This window comes from Haemaphysalis longicornis, unplaced genomic scaffold (genome assembly GCF_048455015.1).
Source record: "Haemaphysalis longicornis isolate Haplotype H1 unplaced genomic scaffold, Haemaphysalis longicornis Haplotype H1 scaffold_9, whole genome shotgun sequence".
Classification (NCBI taxonomy): Eukaryota; Metazoa; Arthropoda; class Arachnida; order Ixodida; family Ixodidae; genus Haemaphysalis; species Haemaphysalis longicornis.
The window spans coordinates 149,100,055-149,118,514 of record NW_027526460.1 but is presented as its reverse complement, the minus strand read 5'-3'; the positions used below and the strand labels follow the sequence as shown (position 1 = coordinate 149,118,514).

Here is an 18,460-nt window from a genome sequence, read left to right as displayed (position 1 = left end):
CGAATAATTGCGTCTTGCCTAACTATTCAAGGCATAGTAGAGGGTTGGCCCGTTTTCCTCATTTTTGTTATTACTTCATTAGTATTCTCAGTATCAGTATTAGTTCTTCTTGGTATTTTGTTTATTAGTACTTTGCAGGACTTTTTTAGTTAGTCTTCTACTTTTTGTAGAAGATGCATAAGATGCATTTTTTTCATTCTATCAGTGTATCTTTCTACATTTTTGTTCGTTTTATTTGTTGTATTTTTCTCATTTTTCATTATTCTGTACTAGCAATCATGTCGATTTTCGCTGATATAATGATTACCTGTGTTATTTCCGCCAATCATTTTATTTTTATTTCAGCAAAATATGCATTGTTGTAGAAATACAGGGCGTTTCTAGATATGCTCATGTGGGGTATTTTTTATTCGTAATTCCAACGCTAGTTTCCTAACTTCTTAGTTCAGTCTTCGCTTTGTTAGGATATGTGTAAAATGCATATTTTTTATTGTATCAGTTGATTTTTGTAATTTCTTTTTCAGACTTCCGTTTGGGCAAATATCTCTACTTAGGTAAGTATGAACATTAAATGTGTTACTAGCGTTAATTATTCATTTTTCCGCATTTGCTCTGCGTTACAGGGACTCGGCTGGGAGTACTCGGCAAAGAATGCTACGCCTTAGAACCAAAGAATATTTTGTCCCTCTTAAGGCCAGAACGCCTTCTGCTTGTTGCCGAACCTGCGGTAAACAAATCTCCCCTCTTATCGGCTGTATCTTGCCGAACAGACTTGTGCTCTAACAATTTGCAGCCCAAAATAACAGAGTGTTTATAAAGCACCAACTTATTTCTCTCCGGTGCCACAAACCATGTCTATCCACCGTTACAAGGAGCCGGGCGCATTACATCGGACAAATGGAATAACATTAAGTTCATATAGCCAAGGGCCTGTTTTTGTCCCTCGACTGCCTAGGAATCTTCCAACATCTGGGTAGTAACTGCACAGCAAAATTAAGACGCTGAGTATCAGCAGTAAAGGGGTTCACCACTCCATCCTAGATAAAAAATGGCAGCATCTCCACTCCGCGGATGATGGCGGCGGTGCGGAGTACGGGCAGTCGAAATGACAACAAAGCTGCGCTGCCCCGAGTGACATCCGCTCTGAGCAGTGAGCTGCACCTTCATTATCCCCTAAATGAACTGCAACTTCACGGCTCAAATCGAATTTCTCTTGATTTTCGCTTGATGGCGGTGTGCTCACGGATGGACGCGGATGGACATTTGCAGGTCCTAACATACTCCCCATCATTAAAGGCGAGGGAGGAAGCCGTTTGACTCTCGGGTACTAACTTATGTGATAGGCATGCTGAGCCACCAAGATAAACTAAGTCCTATTTCCGAGAAACTGTGGCATTTGTACATAGTGTGTATAGTTTTCTTGACCAACCACCTGACTGGTTCTCTCTTTTGAACGCTTGTGTGTGTTTGCCTAAATTTTGATGTATATGTGCTTGTCATAACTTCAGTGTATTCTTTTGTTTGCTTGTATTCCTCGTACTACAACGTCTTGCGTATTCTCCCATGTAACAAAGAAGAAAAAAACCCGGTCGTAGCCCAATGTGTAAGGCGACTGACACTAACTTTGTCTGGTGTACCAGGCACAGGCTCGAATGCTGCAGGCACCTGTGTGGTTTCTTTTTGGATTGTAAATGCTATGCGCACGGAGGCGGACGGACATTGTGCGGTCCTAAGGTACTCCGCACCTAAAACCATACCTTCCGGCGAAAGTTATCAGGCGGTGAAAGTGGCTGGTACATATTAAGTAGCCACCTTTCCTCTTCACTGGAATAATGACAGCTGTGCAAGTGCTCTAGAAGTACAGAATAACGCCTTTTTTTCTGTTAACAGTGGAGCTGCTTAAGCTTTCTTCTGTCCGTGCGGATCGCTAACAGGAAATGCCGCGAGGTGAAGGGGAGAGGGGAAATTCTAGGCCAAGAAGAAGGAAAAGCAGCTCTCGAGCAGGTGTGGGAGTGTGCGTTTCCAGAAAAAAACTCCCACCTCCCCTAGCGGGAACCCCTGTGTAGATGCGACGCATAGGCGGAGCGGCAAAGGGACCGCGTTTTATAGCGCGCATAACGTTGAAGGGACTGCCTAAGCCGGTCGCAGTCGATGACGACGTTGGCGTACTTGTAAAGCGGCGTGGACTCTAGGTGTTTGAGCCAAACGTGGATGTTGCTTCTCCGGAGAACGGCACACCGGTTATATGCGCAGCGCGCCCGAAGGAGAGGAAACCGCGGAAGAGAGAGTACTGCACATGCGCCGGCCCCAGCGCGTCGGCCGCGGCTAGGACGCAACACAATTCAACACAATCCACTTTAGTCCAATCCAATTCAAATCCAATCCAATCCAATCCAATCCGAGCCAATCCAATCCAATCCAATGCCCCTCGCGAGAGAGTGTTCGCTATCGGAGAGGAGAGGGGGTGAGCGGCGGAGAGCGCAGCTGGCGCGGCGAGGAGAATGGCGGAGGGGCGGACAACGCCGACGACGACGACGACGACGACGACGCCGGAGGGACAATGCGAGTGAATGAGATGCTCTGCATCTAAAAATCGCTTCCTGGGGTCGAAACGGAACCTGGGGCACTGGCGTTATGAAACCGGCGTCTATCCGTTTGTGCTGTCATCGCAATCAGGGCTCACAGCATTTCATTTGCGTTAGTAGCTAGGGCGTTGGCCCTAGACTTAGGCAGTTCGGAGTTTAGAGTATGGGAAGGTGTTTGTGGACTTTCATTGACTTAACTCAGATTGCATGGAGAAAGAGTCGCATTTTAAGAATCTTTCTCTTAAGAAAGGCGCAGACCGAAGAAAAGCCGATTTATAGTTAGCGAAGATTACGATGATGCTGATGATTGCTATTGGTTTCCCCTTTGTAGCGGGGTGATGACGAGTCATCTTACCAAAAAGGACTAATATACCTATATTTTATACTCTTGGTTTAATACTAGCGCTGCTTGGGGCAGCAACAAAATACTTTTTTTTCTGTTAGAGCTGGTCACTGTCCATGGCAATATTACCCTCTCTGCTTTTCGTCCACCAGAGTTCTAATCTTCTATTCGTCGCCTCAACAGCCTGGAAGTTAACTTCCTCTGTGCTACCCTTAAATCTTAGGGCTTCTGGAATCCGAATATTTCCCTCATGTAGATTTGGATGGGTACCCTCGTATTCGAACACTATCTGCCGCATAGTTTCTGTTTCTTTTCCGCAGACCACGCATACCCCATCATGTCATGAATACCTCCCCACAAAGCTCTTAGTTCGCAAGCAACCTGCTCTAGCCTTAAAAAGCAAAACACTGCCCTGGGTAATTATCGTAGAAATTTTCCTTTCTGATGTCCAATTTCTCAGCCCTGTACATCTTTAACGACGTTTTCGCTTTCATTTTTTCCCTCCATTTATTCGTCTCTATCTGCCTTGCCTCTTTTTTGGTTACCTTGGCTGTTTTGGATTCTCCACTGTTCTTTCATTATTTCATCGTTAGCCTTCTAGTCTTCCTTAACCACTGCACGTCCACGCTTTTCAAGTATAGGTACCTAAACACTTTAGCTGCCTACCTACGTTGATTAATTGCTCTCAGTCTCCTCTCAAAACATAATTTACTCTCCGTTTTTCGAACTACAAACAACGCTCAGTCCATATCTCCCTGCGCTGCTGCGTTAGTAGTTTTTCCATGCGCGCCTGACATCAGCTACACTGTATCCTCACTCATTGCATCTCGATTGCGAAAGCAATCTAATTTTTTCATCAGTGATCTATCGATTTGCTTTCGGGGGGCGACACCCATTAAAACGTCTGTTACGGACTGTTAAACTGACTGTTACGGAGCTCGTATTTAAGATGTTGGCCAACGTGGGATTTTTGAAGTAATGTGCTAAGGTTCTGAGAAAAGTCCACAGCACGGCATTGGAAAAGAAGGTTGATCATAGTTCGTAGTATTTACAGCAAAAAGTTTCATGTGCCATCCCAAGACAGCTTGCTTCATAAGTGCAAGAAGCGTTATGGTCTAGGCGGTTACGAACATGCTGAAATTCGTGTTGGTGCATATTCTTCAGGCAAGGCGGTGTTTTTGAAGTGCAAACCGAGTACCGCATGTTTCTTTCTCTAGACTGCAACTTTAGTCTGAAGTCTCTTTCAAATAATTAGCTACGAAGATATATGCCCAATCCCGAATTACAAACAAACGTGTGTTTTCCAGCGCTCTCTTTGGACTGCATCCAGATCCGAGATTTTGTATGTGTGCATCTTGTGTCTCGCCGTTTCGTCTTCGTCAATGTTAACTTAGAACAGTCTTTTATATGTAGTAATGTACCAACTATCCCAGAAGCAAGCTCTCATCCAAGTCTGCTGGTGATCCCTCACAGAGAGTAAGGGGACTTGACTTCTCTTTTGAAATGTATTCGAAAAAATCAAACTCAAAAACAAAACTACCGAAACGCCTTTAAAATAAATATCACCTGGTTTTTTAAATCACCACGGTTGTTTGAAACCACAAAAAAGTTTGAACGTGAGGCATAGGTGCTAAAAGGCGGTTTTGTTATTAAACGAAATAGACAACATAAGCGATACACAATCTCCACATATAGATCTTTTCGGTGTCGCCCTTCATATACCTAAAATATTTTTAATACTGTATTCTTTTTGGAATTTCGACAAGGTCAAACACTTCGCCGGATTTAAGAATTTCGAGTAATGGGTTTTAGACCACATTATAATCGTTTGGTACAATCAGCAGACGTTCGTTTTGGAGTTAGTGCTGGGAATTTTTAACACTCCTTTCATGCGGACATTTCTAGCGACAGGTTGTTATTAACAACAAAATATGGTTCTGTAAGAAAAATGAATCCATACCTGAAATTTTTTGCAATTTTCAATGAAATGCTCGAATGTGATGTCAGGAGGAACTACCACGCAGGTGGAGCCGATGCAAGCAGCAAGCATGGTGAAGAGAAATCCGGACATGTGCGTTATCGGGTTCCAAGCCAAGAATACGTCCGTCTCGTCCGACGGTGCGACTAACCTGCGAGGGGCACAATACAGAGCGAAAGATTTATGAGCAGGCTGTTGAAAAACTTGCAAACTGCGCTAGACTATTCGGCGTTACTGCAAAGCTTGAGAAACCTCCCGTCAGGTCTCCTGCCTAAAACCGTATTTGTAGTCCCTTGTCATAACTAGGACAAACCTCTTAAAGCGTTATGAAATCCACGACGTAGGGTCCTTCAGTGGTCTCCCGTTCTAGAGGTTTTTGTAAATGCAAATACAAATTGAACTCAAACCTCTAGTAAACATACCTCTAAACAAAATCTCGCTCATTTACACGGCAGATTCGAGGAAACGTTAGGACTAGCTCCACCGTATTCACTTCCTGGCTATTTTTCAAGGTTCTCTCGCACATCTTCTGCCTCAGGAGTTTACAAGTGCAGTCTTAGTTGTATTCCCAAAGGCTGACGCATTTATCAAGCACTGGAAGTTTATTTTTGTTTGTGAGAGATAAGGCGCTTTTTCCGCTTTCAATTAGGTGTAATGGCTTCAATCTGCCTTCCAAAGCGCGGGGAAAAAAGCAGTGAGAGAGAAAAACTTTATTGTAAAATGCAGTTTAGAGGGCGAGGTGGCCGGTGGCAAGAGCCTAACGGCGGCAGCGGTGGCTCGCTTCACCAGATAGATTTGGATCCCCGGATCCGAGCTACCCAGCGCCCCCTCCCACTGCTCATCACACGCTATGGAGGGGAACGAATCATTAGGACATGCCCACATGGAGTGGGACATGGTGTCTAGAGCACAGCCCGAAGGGCAATTTTGGGAGTGAAACAGTGTGGGGCGAATATGGTGCAGCACTGCACGACGCGGGAGAGTGTCGGCCTGCAAGAGCCGCCACGTGCGTTCATGCGGCTGACAGGAGCGGGGGAAGCGTGCGGCGGGAGAGACGGCAGTGGACAACCAAGTAGTGATTGCTGGGGAGGCTATCTCGAGCCGATCTGGTGCCGTTTCAGGGTACAAGGCTGCCGCCCGCTCGGATAGTGAGTTCTCTAGCAGTACCCGGAGGGCGGGCAGGAGTAAAAAGGGCTTCCCAAACTACGTGAGCCGGAGCAAAATCCCCCTCCAATTGACCTGTTTAACGTAACTAGGTGTACCGTGAAATTTGTTAATTTAGGTAGCTTCCTCCCGGTTACAACCTTGTCCCTTACACAGCTTGGCCGGTCGATATGGGTGGGGAGAAACCAGCGATTATACTGCTTGTTGACAGCGGAGCTGTTGTACAAGCTGTGAGCTTGGTGTTGCAGCAAAAAAAAACGAAGAAAATTCGAATAGTCGTGAGTGCATGCCCCGCGGCGACCTCCGAGCGTCCCCGGCACGCGCAGTTGCTTTAGCTAAGAAAACTGAAAAAAAAAAACAGAGGAGCGCGAAAATGGTGAGCGCTCGTGAGCGCGTGTCTCGCGGCGACCGTCGAGTCCTTGGCCTGCGCAGTGGTTTTAGATAACTCCAACGCTGTCGACAAGCGCTACCGCGCAATTAAACAACAGCAAAAAAAACTCCAGCGCTAATGCTAAGGGCGCGAGGCACCTTGCTTGGGTCACTCTGGCCGCCACATTTTTTTATAAGCCATTATAAATAATTGGAGACAATGCTGCAGGTGTGCCGCTCCTTCGCGAGACGACTTGCAGATCACCCCACCTCTACCTCGAGTTAATAACGAAAAGGTGGTGGAAGTCTACAATGCTGAAGATGACTTTTATCCACCACTCGCTATGAAGAAGACAACTATCTCTTCGATGCATATGACGGTGACTAGTAGCTTCATAACTATGGAAATAAACAAGGACACTTAACTTTGGAAATAAACAATGATACTTACCTAGGCGATGCGCAGCGACAATAGTTTCGCCATTCAAGTCTTGCTTGTGAGTGCAAGGTTTACAGAATTTTTATTTGATACGCCGCTGCATTGTCAGCCAAATAAAACATTCCTAACGACAAAAAACTTCATCTCTTTCATACAAAAGTTTTCTGTTGTAATCAATTTCAGCACAGCACACTATTATTTTTTAGACCGTTGCAGCACTCTTACATTTTTTCGCGAATCCCGAAACTTTGTTTTCGGATTTTGTCCGTACCGCCCGCGGGCACGGACTGTAAGTGCACTGCGTCCGCACTGGGCATTTCTGTAGTGGGCTTTAGTAGAAAGAAGGACATCCATCGGGTGTATTTCCTAAAGAGTCTGTTTTATATTGTTACAAGAAGGAATGAACAATGCCGCGTTGCACCTTGTTTGTCGCTAAACGAAGACAGCGAAGTGGAGTTAGGCATAGAGTTGTGCTTCCCCTTCACAATCAAAAAAGAAGCACTGCGTCGCATGTAGCCTTAGCGCACCTTTCATGCAAAACTTGTAAATACATAGGGTTCTTTGTTTTTGGGTTTTATATATATCTTTTTTCACTCGGGGTGTTAAAATCGGATGCTAATTTTCAAGTTGATATTTGGGGAGAAGTTAGATTTTTGTAAAACCACTTTGATATTCGCGTTTTTTCAAAATAACACGTTCAGATGTATTAAATATTACACCAAGTTTATTTTACTAGAAGCTGTCATGGACTTCTTAAATCTGACTCGATATAGTTGGTGTTAGATTTAATCAGGTAATTGGGGGGACATCAGGGATCAATGGCAAAAAAGAGCATTGATAAGTTCTTAGAAAAGAAACATTTTATTCACGAGATGATGGTCATCGATTTTGTGCACATTCTTGTTATAATACATTGCCATCTGCGTACGTAGCACATCGGTTTCCATCCATTCCATGCCTGTCTGATCATTTAATGTATGCCAGCTGGGAGAAAGTTCCCTGGACATCATATCTTCCATTAGCTAGACACAACAATGTCAGTGCAGCATTTGCCAGCATGAGGTAGCGAGCGGTAGAGTCATTCTGTTACTTAATCAGTTTGAAAGGTTTGTTTGTGGGGCTTGGTTCCAGCTAGTACTCGTAGGGAATGGCACACAGTCAGCGCATGATTGTGCAGATCGCTACTTTGAGAAGGTCCATTTGGGAAGAAATCGAGTTTAACCCAATTGTCCTGAAACACGTTCGCGGTGTCAGAATACGTTTTACCCGAAAACGAACAACCGTATAACTACATAACTTCGCCGTCAACCATGGTTTGTGTCACCTTTGTCGTGCCGCCACACAACATCTTTGGGGGAGGGTGCAGTCTCATCCCCATCCTGGGCCTTCACCTTTGCCCCGCCTCGGCTCGTGAAGCGGATACTTGAAGACACATGACACGCGTCTGCCCTCTCTAGCCCGGTGAGCCACGAACACGCCCACTCTCCAGCCAATGACCATCCTAGACGAGCATAGACAAACCAAGACGTTCGGAGGACGAACCTAACCATTCCAGACCTCCAGCGCGTCCCCAGGTGCCTTCAACGTTTCTTCGCGGCTCTCGCGGGAATCGCTTCTCGTGGGCCAACGTTCAGTAAGGTTTCCCTCTTCATACGTGGCAGCATACACGTTCTCCATCTCCGTTGTCAACCATTACTCATCGTCACTGCCCTTTTCTATTTGCCGCGGACGCGACCAGGACGAACGGCCAACAGCAGACGGTGGTGTTGCAAGAACGAATGAACGTAATCGCCTTGCACCTTGCTTGAAACTAAACGAATCCGACGAAGTGGACTTTAAGCTGTGCTTCCCCTTTACGAAAAAAATGCAGAAGCAGTGCGTGGCGCGTAGCGTTGCTGGAGCCAGTTTTTCCAATAGATAGTAGCCCTCATTCAGACTAAAGTCCCCAGGCTACCTTTTGCGGCTGATTTGAGGCCAGCTTTTTAGAAGTGACGAAGGTTTGAAACTAAACACGGTTTTTGAACTTTCTAGTAACGGAACCATCTCCGAATGTTGTAAAACAGCGAAAGGTGTTTTTACTGACATAAAATGTGCGAGGACGTGTAAGAAATTCTCGTGGGTTGTAAAAATAGCTGAAGAGCACTCTGAGCGGGACAAATTCGGGAATTTCTATCATTAAGGATCAGCGAAAAAACACGGCAGCATAGAACGAGAAACTGAAACGAGAGCTCTTCACTCAAAACTAATTATTTTCTTTAATAAATGCTGTAGGGCTGCATGACCGAGAATTCGAATATCTGACTTCTGTACGGAGGTGGAAAAAAAATGGCACTGACGTGGCATGATTGCGTTTCACTTTGTTTTTTGGTATGATTTAGCAACATGTGAGTGACTGATATATGTATACAAGCCAAAGGTTCTTTAGAAACAAATTAGTCGTGAATGCAACGTTGTTCTGTTCCTCTCCGGCTTTTTTGTGTGGTGTTTTCTTTTTGCGCTTATCTTCAATGATGAGTTGTAAATTCAATATTATGAAGGTTCTGTTTAACGCCAAAGATGCCTTCCTTCCTATTTGCGTTGTTTAAGGGGTTAAGTAATCTTGGATCTCGAGACGCTCTGCTCCGCAGTCCGCCTCCCGCCTATTGAATGACATGCATCCACCTGTGCGTGGCGTTCCTTGTTTGTCGCTCCGGGTAATGCAAAGAGGGGTGTTGGTTGGTTTATAATTTGGTTTATAACCCACTCTGGGGGATTGGCCAAGTCAGATTGTGCAGTCATTATTGACGACGGTTAGGAAATAAAACTTTCAGGTGAGAAAACTGGGGGAAAGTGATGAATTTCTCTTTTTGTCCCTTCGTACGTTTGGCTGCTTGGTTTTTTTTCTTCATATGCGCTGTACTGGCAAGGACGACCACCCCTAGCCACCACCTGTTTGAAACTGGCGCTATGGAAAGCCTCGTACTACATTGAAGGCTTTTGAAGCATCCGTTTTTTTTCCTGTCCCAGACGCCGAAGCCAGCTTTTTTTCTTAATGAGCCAGTGATTGCTCTCGGCTATAAAAATGAATTCACAAGGGTTTTCAGGCAGCTTCCAAATCCTAACGTTTGCAATTGGCCCTACGTCTTCTATGGCTGGATCCTGCAACATTCACTTACGTCGATACAGGCAATCCTAATCTTTTAGGGAGCTTGCAGTAATGACGGCGCTTTCTGATAGAATGCCGTCCCACTGACCACGTTCAAGCAACCAAAGACAGCGCACCTGCCAATTAACTGTTCACCGTCAATTTTAAGGTTCCAGAGGTGATGGATCTTTGGAGCTTTTGGGATCGAAATGCCCAGTTTAGAGGGCCCTGTTACACAAAGAATATCATAGTCGATCATTCCTGTTAGCCGAGGACGTCACCGAGAAAGTCGCTGTGGACGTTGCCTACAAACACGCACAACACTGACATCTTGCACATACCCCGCTTCCGTGCAAACTACAACCTACAATCTCTGCGGCATAACCTTCCCGATAAGCCATCAAAATTTTGTTGACTTGATACTTGTTTTTATTCTTGAATTATTATGGTGGTTTTGCCTGTTTGGCAGTGTCTGCGCTTTATATTTTTAGTAGTTGTTTGTTATGTTGGAGCTATCTTTAGTAGCTGGTGTTCCTCGGGGTAGCGTGTTAGATCCCCTTCTTTTTTGCATATATGTGAACAACTTTGTTGATAGTGACTCAAATACCAAGTTAATTATTTACGCTGATGGTACCACTCTACCATTTTCTTCTGATAACGCTGAAAAATTAGTGTTCCTTGTTAATACTGCACTAGCAAAATTGCAGAAGTGGTCTGAGGCAAACGGTCTGACCAATAACGCCAAAAAACAAATGCTATACTCTTTCATCCCACAAACAAGAAATGTTTCTTGCAAAGTGGTATTAAAATTAGTTGCCAAACCATTGGACTTTTAGATTCAATGAAAACACTAGACATATTCTTTGATAAACACACGTCTTGGTCTAATCATGCTGACGTCCTTGCAAGTAAACTGTCGGGAATCATTGCTATTATTTATGCTTCCTCTCATATACCGTATCGGACTAAACTGCTAATTTACAATGTTCTGTTCGCTAGCCACCTAAACTACTGCACCGTGGTGTGGGGTGCTACTATGGTCACCAATATCAAATCAATCTATATCTTGCAGAAACAGCTCATTCGCGCCCTTTTTAGGCTACCATTGAAAGCTCATACTGAACCATTTTTCCTACTGAGACATCTCTTGAAAATTCATAGCCTGCTAAATTACCAGCTGGCAACTGGTTATCGAAAAGAACAAAGATCTCGGAGTCGTTTCCTTAGTTTGTTGGTGAACTGAGTTTGTTGGTTTGTTGGCCAAACATTGTGCACTACAGCACTCTTACGCCTGAGTACAGGAATGTACCGCAGCCTAGAACCAACTATGTGCTGCAGTTGTTTCGGCCCTGCTTACTGCGGCTACTTAACAGTCTTGCTTCTGAAAACATTGGTATTCCTATGTTCCCCAAGAGAATTGTATGGCCACTTTTCCTCCTTGTGAGAAATACCATTGTGCGATGTTTCTGTGTGTTTTTTTGTTGATGTAATTGATGATGTAGTTGATGTTTGTTTTGTGTGTTCCTTGTAATCTACTGTATTTATACTTGCGACATATTGCGCTTGTAAGATGTTGTTTTTTTATTCTTTGTAAGTTGTCTTTTGTTTTCTTCTCTCTTTCTCTTTCTTCTTTTTGTTTTCCCTAAACTTCCTTTGTTTTCTTTTGTTTCTCGTGCTTTTGCTCTGATGCAGCCTGTCAACATGGATTTTTGGGCTAGTCAAGTTGCCTACCTGCAACTTTATCCCTAAGTATCCTCCATGAATTGTAAGTCTTTTATGAAAATAAAGTCATTTCATTTCATCACTTTGTATTGCCTCCGTCTAACATTTATTCAATCAATTATCCGTCACTGCCGCAATTGTACTTAGTTACGTACATCTGCTTGTCCTCTTTTTCTTTTCTTTTGCTCATACGCAGTGTTGTTTGCTAGTATGCTTAATTCAGTATCCATCTTGTTATATTTTATGTTTTGTGATACCTAGTGCAATTTAAATTGTTGTTGTTTATATCCAACACTTCCTCCCAAACATTGCATTTGTTCCTAATATTTCTTTACTGTATGCAATTTCTGTAAGCCGTGCCATGATTTGCCTAGGCCCTAGTCAATTTGTTTTTAACAAATTTAGCCCAGGAATTCATCTATATTCATCTAGATCCCGTTGATGAATAAACTGAACTGAACTGAACTATGAAGGTGAAGAATTTGTTTACCCCAATTAGCCGCATTTTAGCTCCCATTCCTTTAACATTGTGACAGTCATAAATTCAGCTTGCAATATTGCCCGTTAATTGCTGCGTCAGAAGTCAATATGCTATTTTAAGCTTCCTGCGAAGCCTTTCTCGAACTGACAGGACTTTTATCTCCGTCTTTACTTCTATTTAGGGCATAAATGAAGCCCCGAATGACATTTATTTGTGGTGCACAAGTAACCGAGAAGATTTAGCGATGAAGAGTTCACAATAAAACCGGGGAGACAGGAAATGAGCTATCCCAGCCATTGGGACCGCTTTTCTGAAGGAGACGGAAAGTGAAAACGGCAGTGTGTTCGATATTTCGGCGTACGATGAAGATTGTCAGGCCATCAAAATTATTCCGTCGCCATGTACTACAGCCCACTTAATTGCCTGTGTAGCGTCGGTTCGTTAATTCAATTCACTTAGTGAAAGGAACTATCAAATTTGTTTAGGGTTTATTTCTGCTAAGAAAGCCAAATGAGCGTAATGCCACAGTGCTTAGTGAATTTCGTTCGAACACTTCTACCTGTGATATTCTACAATAAATTTCTTTCTTAATATGGTCGTTCCAGACCTCTAATTTTGCGTCCAGTCATCTAGTACAAAATGTTTTGGTGATTAAAGTGAAAAGAACTCTAAACTATCGATGTTCGCATAGCAAACGGCTCGCATCTAGCAATCACTACGTAGAGCCAGATTTAAAAAATTAAAGCCGTTCCACTCAACGTGAAAGCTGTCGGAAGTGCAGAGCATTGATTCGCCATAATGGGATGGAGCGCCACTACACGCTCACTGCTACCACCAATCACGCTCTTCACCCCCCTATCTCACTCTTCTCTTAATGAATTTAACGGATGTTTGTCTAACGCAATTGAAATTTTCCCCCTTCGCAGTGCTCGCGCGCGCCCTGCCTGTAACAGTGGGAGTCGGAGTTCTGTTGTTGCTATCGCAACTACCACAGAAATGAATCGCCAATCTCCCGTCAGTGTGACACCCCAAAGGAACACTCATTGCATACAAACTAGAATACAGTCTAGATTACTAAAAAAATGTACCTGGACTGCACCATGTGCGCGACGAAGGAATGATGAGAAATCTCCACGCCTTTTGGCATCCCTGTTGTACCAGAGGTGTAAAGCAGGCCAACAAGAGTGTTACGGGGGTCAGCAACGGGCACTTCTTGAAAATTCTGCTCATCCAGTTGCGCAAAACCCAAGGTCGAAATGAAGCCCGCCGCTTCACCGAGAACAAAGCGAGCCTGCAAATTCCAGAGCGAAATGAGGCTGGCTGAGATCCACTCATACAAATGAAGCGCCACTTCACTCCCCTCAGTGCAAATTCCATCACTCAAGGATAACAGGCCTTCACTTCACTCTATTACCTTAAAAACCCCTTCCAGTGTTTTACATAAGGGATGGGAAGCAGATACAATAAACAACATACATATGCAGGTTGGGTATAAATACAACAGGGGTAACAACATACTGTGAAAAAGGAGGAAAGGGAGAAAATACAACTACTACTCAAATACGAATGTATTGCATGTGCAGAACGGGTTCAAAAAGGACGCTTGAGTATTGAATGTGAGAAGAAACCCGTGACATTTTGTGTAAATGCAGAGTGGCACGTGTACGTAGCAAGCTCAGTGGAAAGGCCATTCCAGCCTGAGGCTGCGCGAAAAGAGAATGAGGCGGCAAATGTCGTGGTACGTGCACGTGCCGGGCAACATGAAAGGAATGAGCGGTGCGGCGAGATACGCGGGCAGGAGGCAAGACTTAGGGTGGGTGGCCGAGGTTACTGTGGTAGAACTTGTAGAAAAAAATAAGACTGGCAATTTGCCGACGAGTATTAAGGTTTAAAAGAGCACATTCTTGTTTAAGGGATGAAACGCTCATTGTGTATGAATATGAGGAATGAATAAATCTAGCTGCTCGATTCTGGACGGATTCCGGATCGTCGGGTAAGTAAGCTCGATGAGGCTCCATACAGGCGTCGCGTATTCAAGTTAGCAAGTTAGGTACGAAATAAAGATTTATAGGCTGACAGTTTTACATGCGGGGGCGCTTGACGTAGGTGTCGTTTTAAAAAAACCAAGCGATCTGTTTGCTGATGATATGATATGATACGATATGATGTTAGTAATATGGGCGCACCTTGTTAAATCTTTACTTAAAGTGACCCCTACGTACTTATAACTGTTCACGTTTACCACCGTAATGTTGTCGATTTGATAAGAATAGATGAGGGGGGTGATAAGAGAGGGATTTACATTTATTCGGGTTTTTAGCCATCAGCCTACGATTGCACCAGTCTAACACATGGTAAATATCATCTTGTATTTGTGACTTGAGCAGATATGTTAGTAATAGTACGGTAAATTACACAATCGTCCGCAAACGTACCAATATTACTGGATACACTCATAGGGAGGTCGTTGATGTATATTAGGAATAATAATAGGAATTAGGATCTTTGCGGGACGCCTGATGTTGCTGCCATTCACATTAACAAATTGAGAACAATTAGTCAGAAATTCTCGGATCGAAGTTGAAATTTTATGAAAAGTTTAATTTGGAAAGTTTTAACATTGAATTTCCCGTGGCCACTATTTGAAATTTTTAATATATACGAAAAAATGAAATCGCACAGCACGTAGACAGTAATTCAAAATTACTACATTCACAAACCTTCGGCAAAAAATCATATCTTGAGGCAAAGTTGAGATCAAACAATTTGTGTTCAAGCGTGTACGAAAGTTTCACTGACGTCAGGTACCGAAACCGTCCTCTGGCACCTTAACGAAGCATACAGCAAGCAAACCAAAAAAGAAAGCGGCGCCTATAGAAATAAAAAAAATGGCTGCGGCTTAGCTCAGCCAACGTAGTAATAAAGCAAAAGCTTGGATTAGTTTGGTGAAGTCTTGGTTTCGCTTGGTTAACCTCTGATGTAACTGTATTGCGGACCACGGCTAAAACCCATTCAGTGTCACTTAACACTCACAGGAATATGACGTTCCTCATCGCCAGGATCTAGACGAGTAACGTAGCCCGAGACTACCCTGTGGCGCGTGCATAAAAGGCTGCGGGAGGGGAAGAGGGGGGGGGGGGGGGGTCGGCTGCCGGTCAGCTAATCGGCCACTACCGCGGCGGCCGCCACCGCTGATATGAGCAGAACGGCTTAAAACGAGGCCTTCTGCGCAGCGCTGAATTCGGGCACTGCGCTTCGCCGGGGGTGTGTCTCCGGTCAAAAGGTTAACTTCCGCATCCTCCGCGAAGCCGCTGGACGAAAGGAGTAAATCTTTGCTTCAAAAAATGCAGAGAAACGTGGCTGCGACGGATAATGAAATCGAAATGAACATGAAGTTTGCGCCGTAGAAGCAACCAGTACTCATATGTCATCTGCAGCATTTAGAGCGAAAGCAATCTTGCCGACCCTTGCCGGTTTCGCTGGAAATTTGTGAAGCCTATACACTGAAGCCTACTTTCTGGAGTCTTTTTTTTGTGACCGATGTTTGGGAAGCCTGTTGTGTTTTACACTTTAAAACTCGACTCGAGAAATGCTGCCTTGTAGCAGATAGATGGGAACAGCGCGCCCATGCGCCGGCCTTGCATGCGTTACTCCTATAATCTAGGTATGAGGTGAAAACTAAATAAATGGTGCTCCCCAGTGACCAGTGAAGCTACAATAGTGACGTTGCATGATGGTCTTAAGGATCATCGGAATGTTATCTACGTTAAGCTTAAACACATGATGTTGCGCCCAATGGCATGGTTTCAGGCGTAATGTTGTCAAGCTCTGTCATAAAACAGGTACTGTTTTTACGCGTTGCAGGCCACCCAAATGCAGTGGTTAACGTCGTAAGACCTCAGACACGAACTGCAGGGCTATGCCGGTTCATATCCGATGGTTGCTGCGGTTACATTTTCAGGCAACACATTTCTTCAGAGTAGCACGCACATATCCGGTGTTAGAAATTCGGCCATCCTATCAGCAGAAAGGTATACTTTTTTTGCACGATATTCCGTTGTTGTCGAGCACAAACAGTACGTAATTCATATGTAGAAGTCAAGTGAAACAAATCAAATGTGTTACCGTTATTGGTATGTTCATCTGGTCACACACGTTTGCCACTTTTTCTGCATTCGAGGGTTCCGTCAGGACGCCTGTAGCTTCTCCATCAGCCATCTGCAGGGCGAGCTCCCCTGATAGAAAAACATTAGGATTGTGTGTACTAACGGAATCTCTGCAGCTTTTATCTACACAGCACAAGGAATAAAAATTTTGAGAAGTTTGTCTGAACCCCGTATTAACCCCACCAATAGAAACATACCGTTCAAGAAAAACCCGCAATCAACCCTACATCATTACGTTGGTTCCAGCGTGTAGAGCTGTCATTGTTTGCTTACTCTAGTTGCAATTGACTGGGAATGGTAACAGAGCGACCACAGCAATTGCGTCATCGAACCACTTTTCGCTCTTCGTCCAGTTATCCGCAGTTACTCGTACGGGCGCACCAGTATGCGGGGAACAACATGCATATAGCACGTCAAACGGAACGTTGCCTCTCCTACCTGAACCGACCGCTTGTTGCCCGAAGCTACTCCTTCCGCCTGTTCCTGTAACCCTTCATGCTGACGGCAAGCGCAATCGATATCGTCAAGCCATCATGGAGACTACAAACGCCGGCAGCCATGCACCGCCCACCTCAGCGGGTACAAGAACGGAGCTGCCGCATCAACGGTCTCACCGGACCACCTTTTGCTTTTCGTTCAGTTTGGTCCCTCCTACGCGTATGAGCAAAAAAGAACAAGTAAATATTGGCTGCTGCTGTTCCCGTGCCCACGAGTGTTGCTTTTTACAATGACAGGTTGTGTTCTTGTAGTAAAAGCGTTCATCCTTTACGGGGACATTGAATCACACCCACGCGCTAATCTCGAAGCACTGGAAACCCTCACGAATCTATCGACGCACTTTAGATGAGCGTCGTCAAAACTTACAGAAAGGCATTTACGAAGTCAAAAAAAAATCATTTAGTACTACTTGGTTTCACAGTAAAAAATTCAACCGCATGGGTAACTCTGCTTGAAAAGAAAGCTAATTCTCACAAGAGCTTTCCAGACAATCCGCGCAGAAACGCTCCTTTTTGACCGCTGAAGTGCTAAAAAAATGCCGCCCTCAGCTCACGCGTAGGTGACTTCGAGGATCGTTCCCGTCCGGACAACCTGATTTATCATGCACTATCAGATTCTGCGCCAAAAAAAACTTTGTCAGAAAGTGAGCTGAAAGTTCGCCAAATCGTGTTTGCTTTCCAAAAACTGGAGCTTTCTGTTTTAGGGCTTGGAATGTTCGACCAGAACAAATGTAGACGAGGTATTGTTTGTTTGAATTCTTTTAAAGATGATAGAGTGTCTTTTCAAAAAAATCGATGCTATCCACACCTGCGTCAATTAGTGAATACTTCTACACGGCCACACGCAACATTCGAACAAAGCTTTAAACTTCGCAAAAACCACCGGAAAGCCTCACTACCCAAAGTACAAGATTTATATTAACAAGAAAGCCTGTGTTTGCTTATCGGACACCGATCGTGTAACTGATAGTCCAATCTGCGATAGCCCCATGCAACTTTCTCATCCAAACAATGCAGATGCTCCAGCCACAAGCGGTTTTCCTTTACCACCGTACCAAACAGGCCTTCTCAAGCACTGCAATATAGTTTTATGCTGGAGAATACTAGAACCGTGAATAACAAGCGCGATGCTTCATCTGCTCTATTAGATGCACGTAAAAAGGTCGTCGCGTTTTTACTAAAACTTGGCTATCGGCGAAAATAGAAAATAACGAGCAGTCTGTGGAACCCGAACAAATACAGGTTCTGTTACGGTTCGGGTTTGGGCATTTATTTTGTTCTGGTTCAGATCGGATTCGACTAAATAATGGGCCAAACCGATGCGCGAATCGATTCAATAAGTAGAATTATCAGCTAAGTACAAAAAATCGAATATTGTGGTGTTTTCCGATAACCGTGGTGCAATTTCAAAGCAAACTTTCAACAACTGGGCAAGATATTAGGAAAACAGATGCACTAGTGACGATTGACCAGCTCTTTCCCGCCAGGACCTTTTGTTGTGATAACACACTACATCCACCGCCAAGAGATATGTATGACGGGTGGATATATTTTCTGCTTTACTTTTTTTGTTGACATCAAAATCCTCGCTA

General features: G+C 44.2%; 1 protein-coding gene across 1 annotated transcript in view; it reads right to left on the bottom strand.

Annotated features, from left to right (window-relative positions):
• LOC144152150 (putative 4-coumarate--CoA ligase 2) overlaps positions 1 to 18,460 on the bottom strand; it is a 78,950-nt gene that overhangs the window by 18,916 nt on the left and 41,574 nt on the right. The window contains exons 3-5 of the mRNA XM_077683366.1: positions 16,331 to 16,440; positions 13,294 to 13,496; positions 4,889 to 5,057 (exon numbers count right to left, since the gene is read on the bottom strand). Of these exons, the coding sequence (XP_077539492.1) occupies positions 4,889 to 5,057; positions 13,294 to 13,496; positions 16,331 to 16,440 (482 nt within the window). The remainder of the gene's footprint in view (positions 1 to 4,888; positions 5,058 to 13,293; positions 13,497 to 16,330; positions 16,441 to 18,460) is intronic.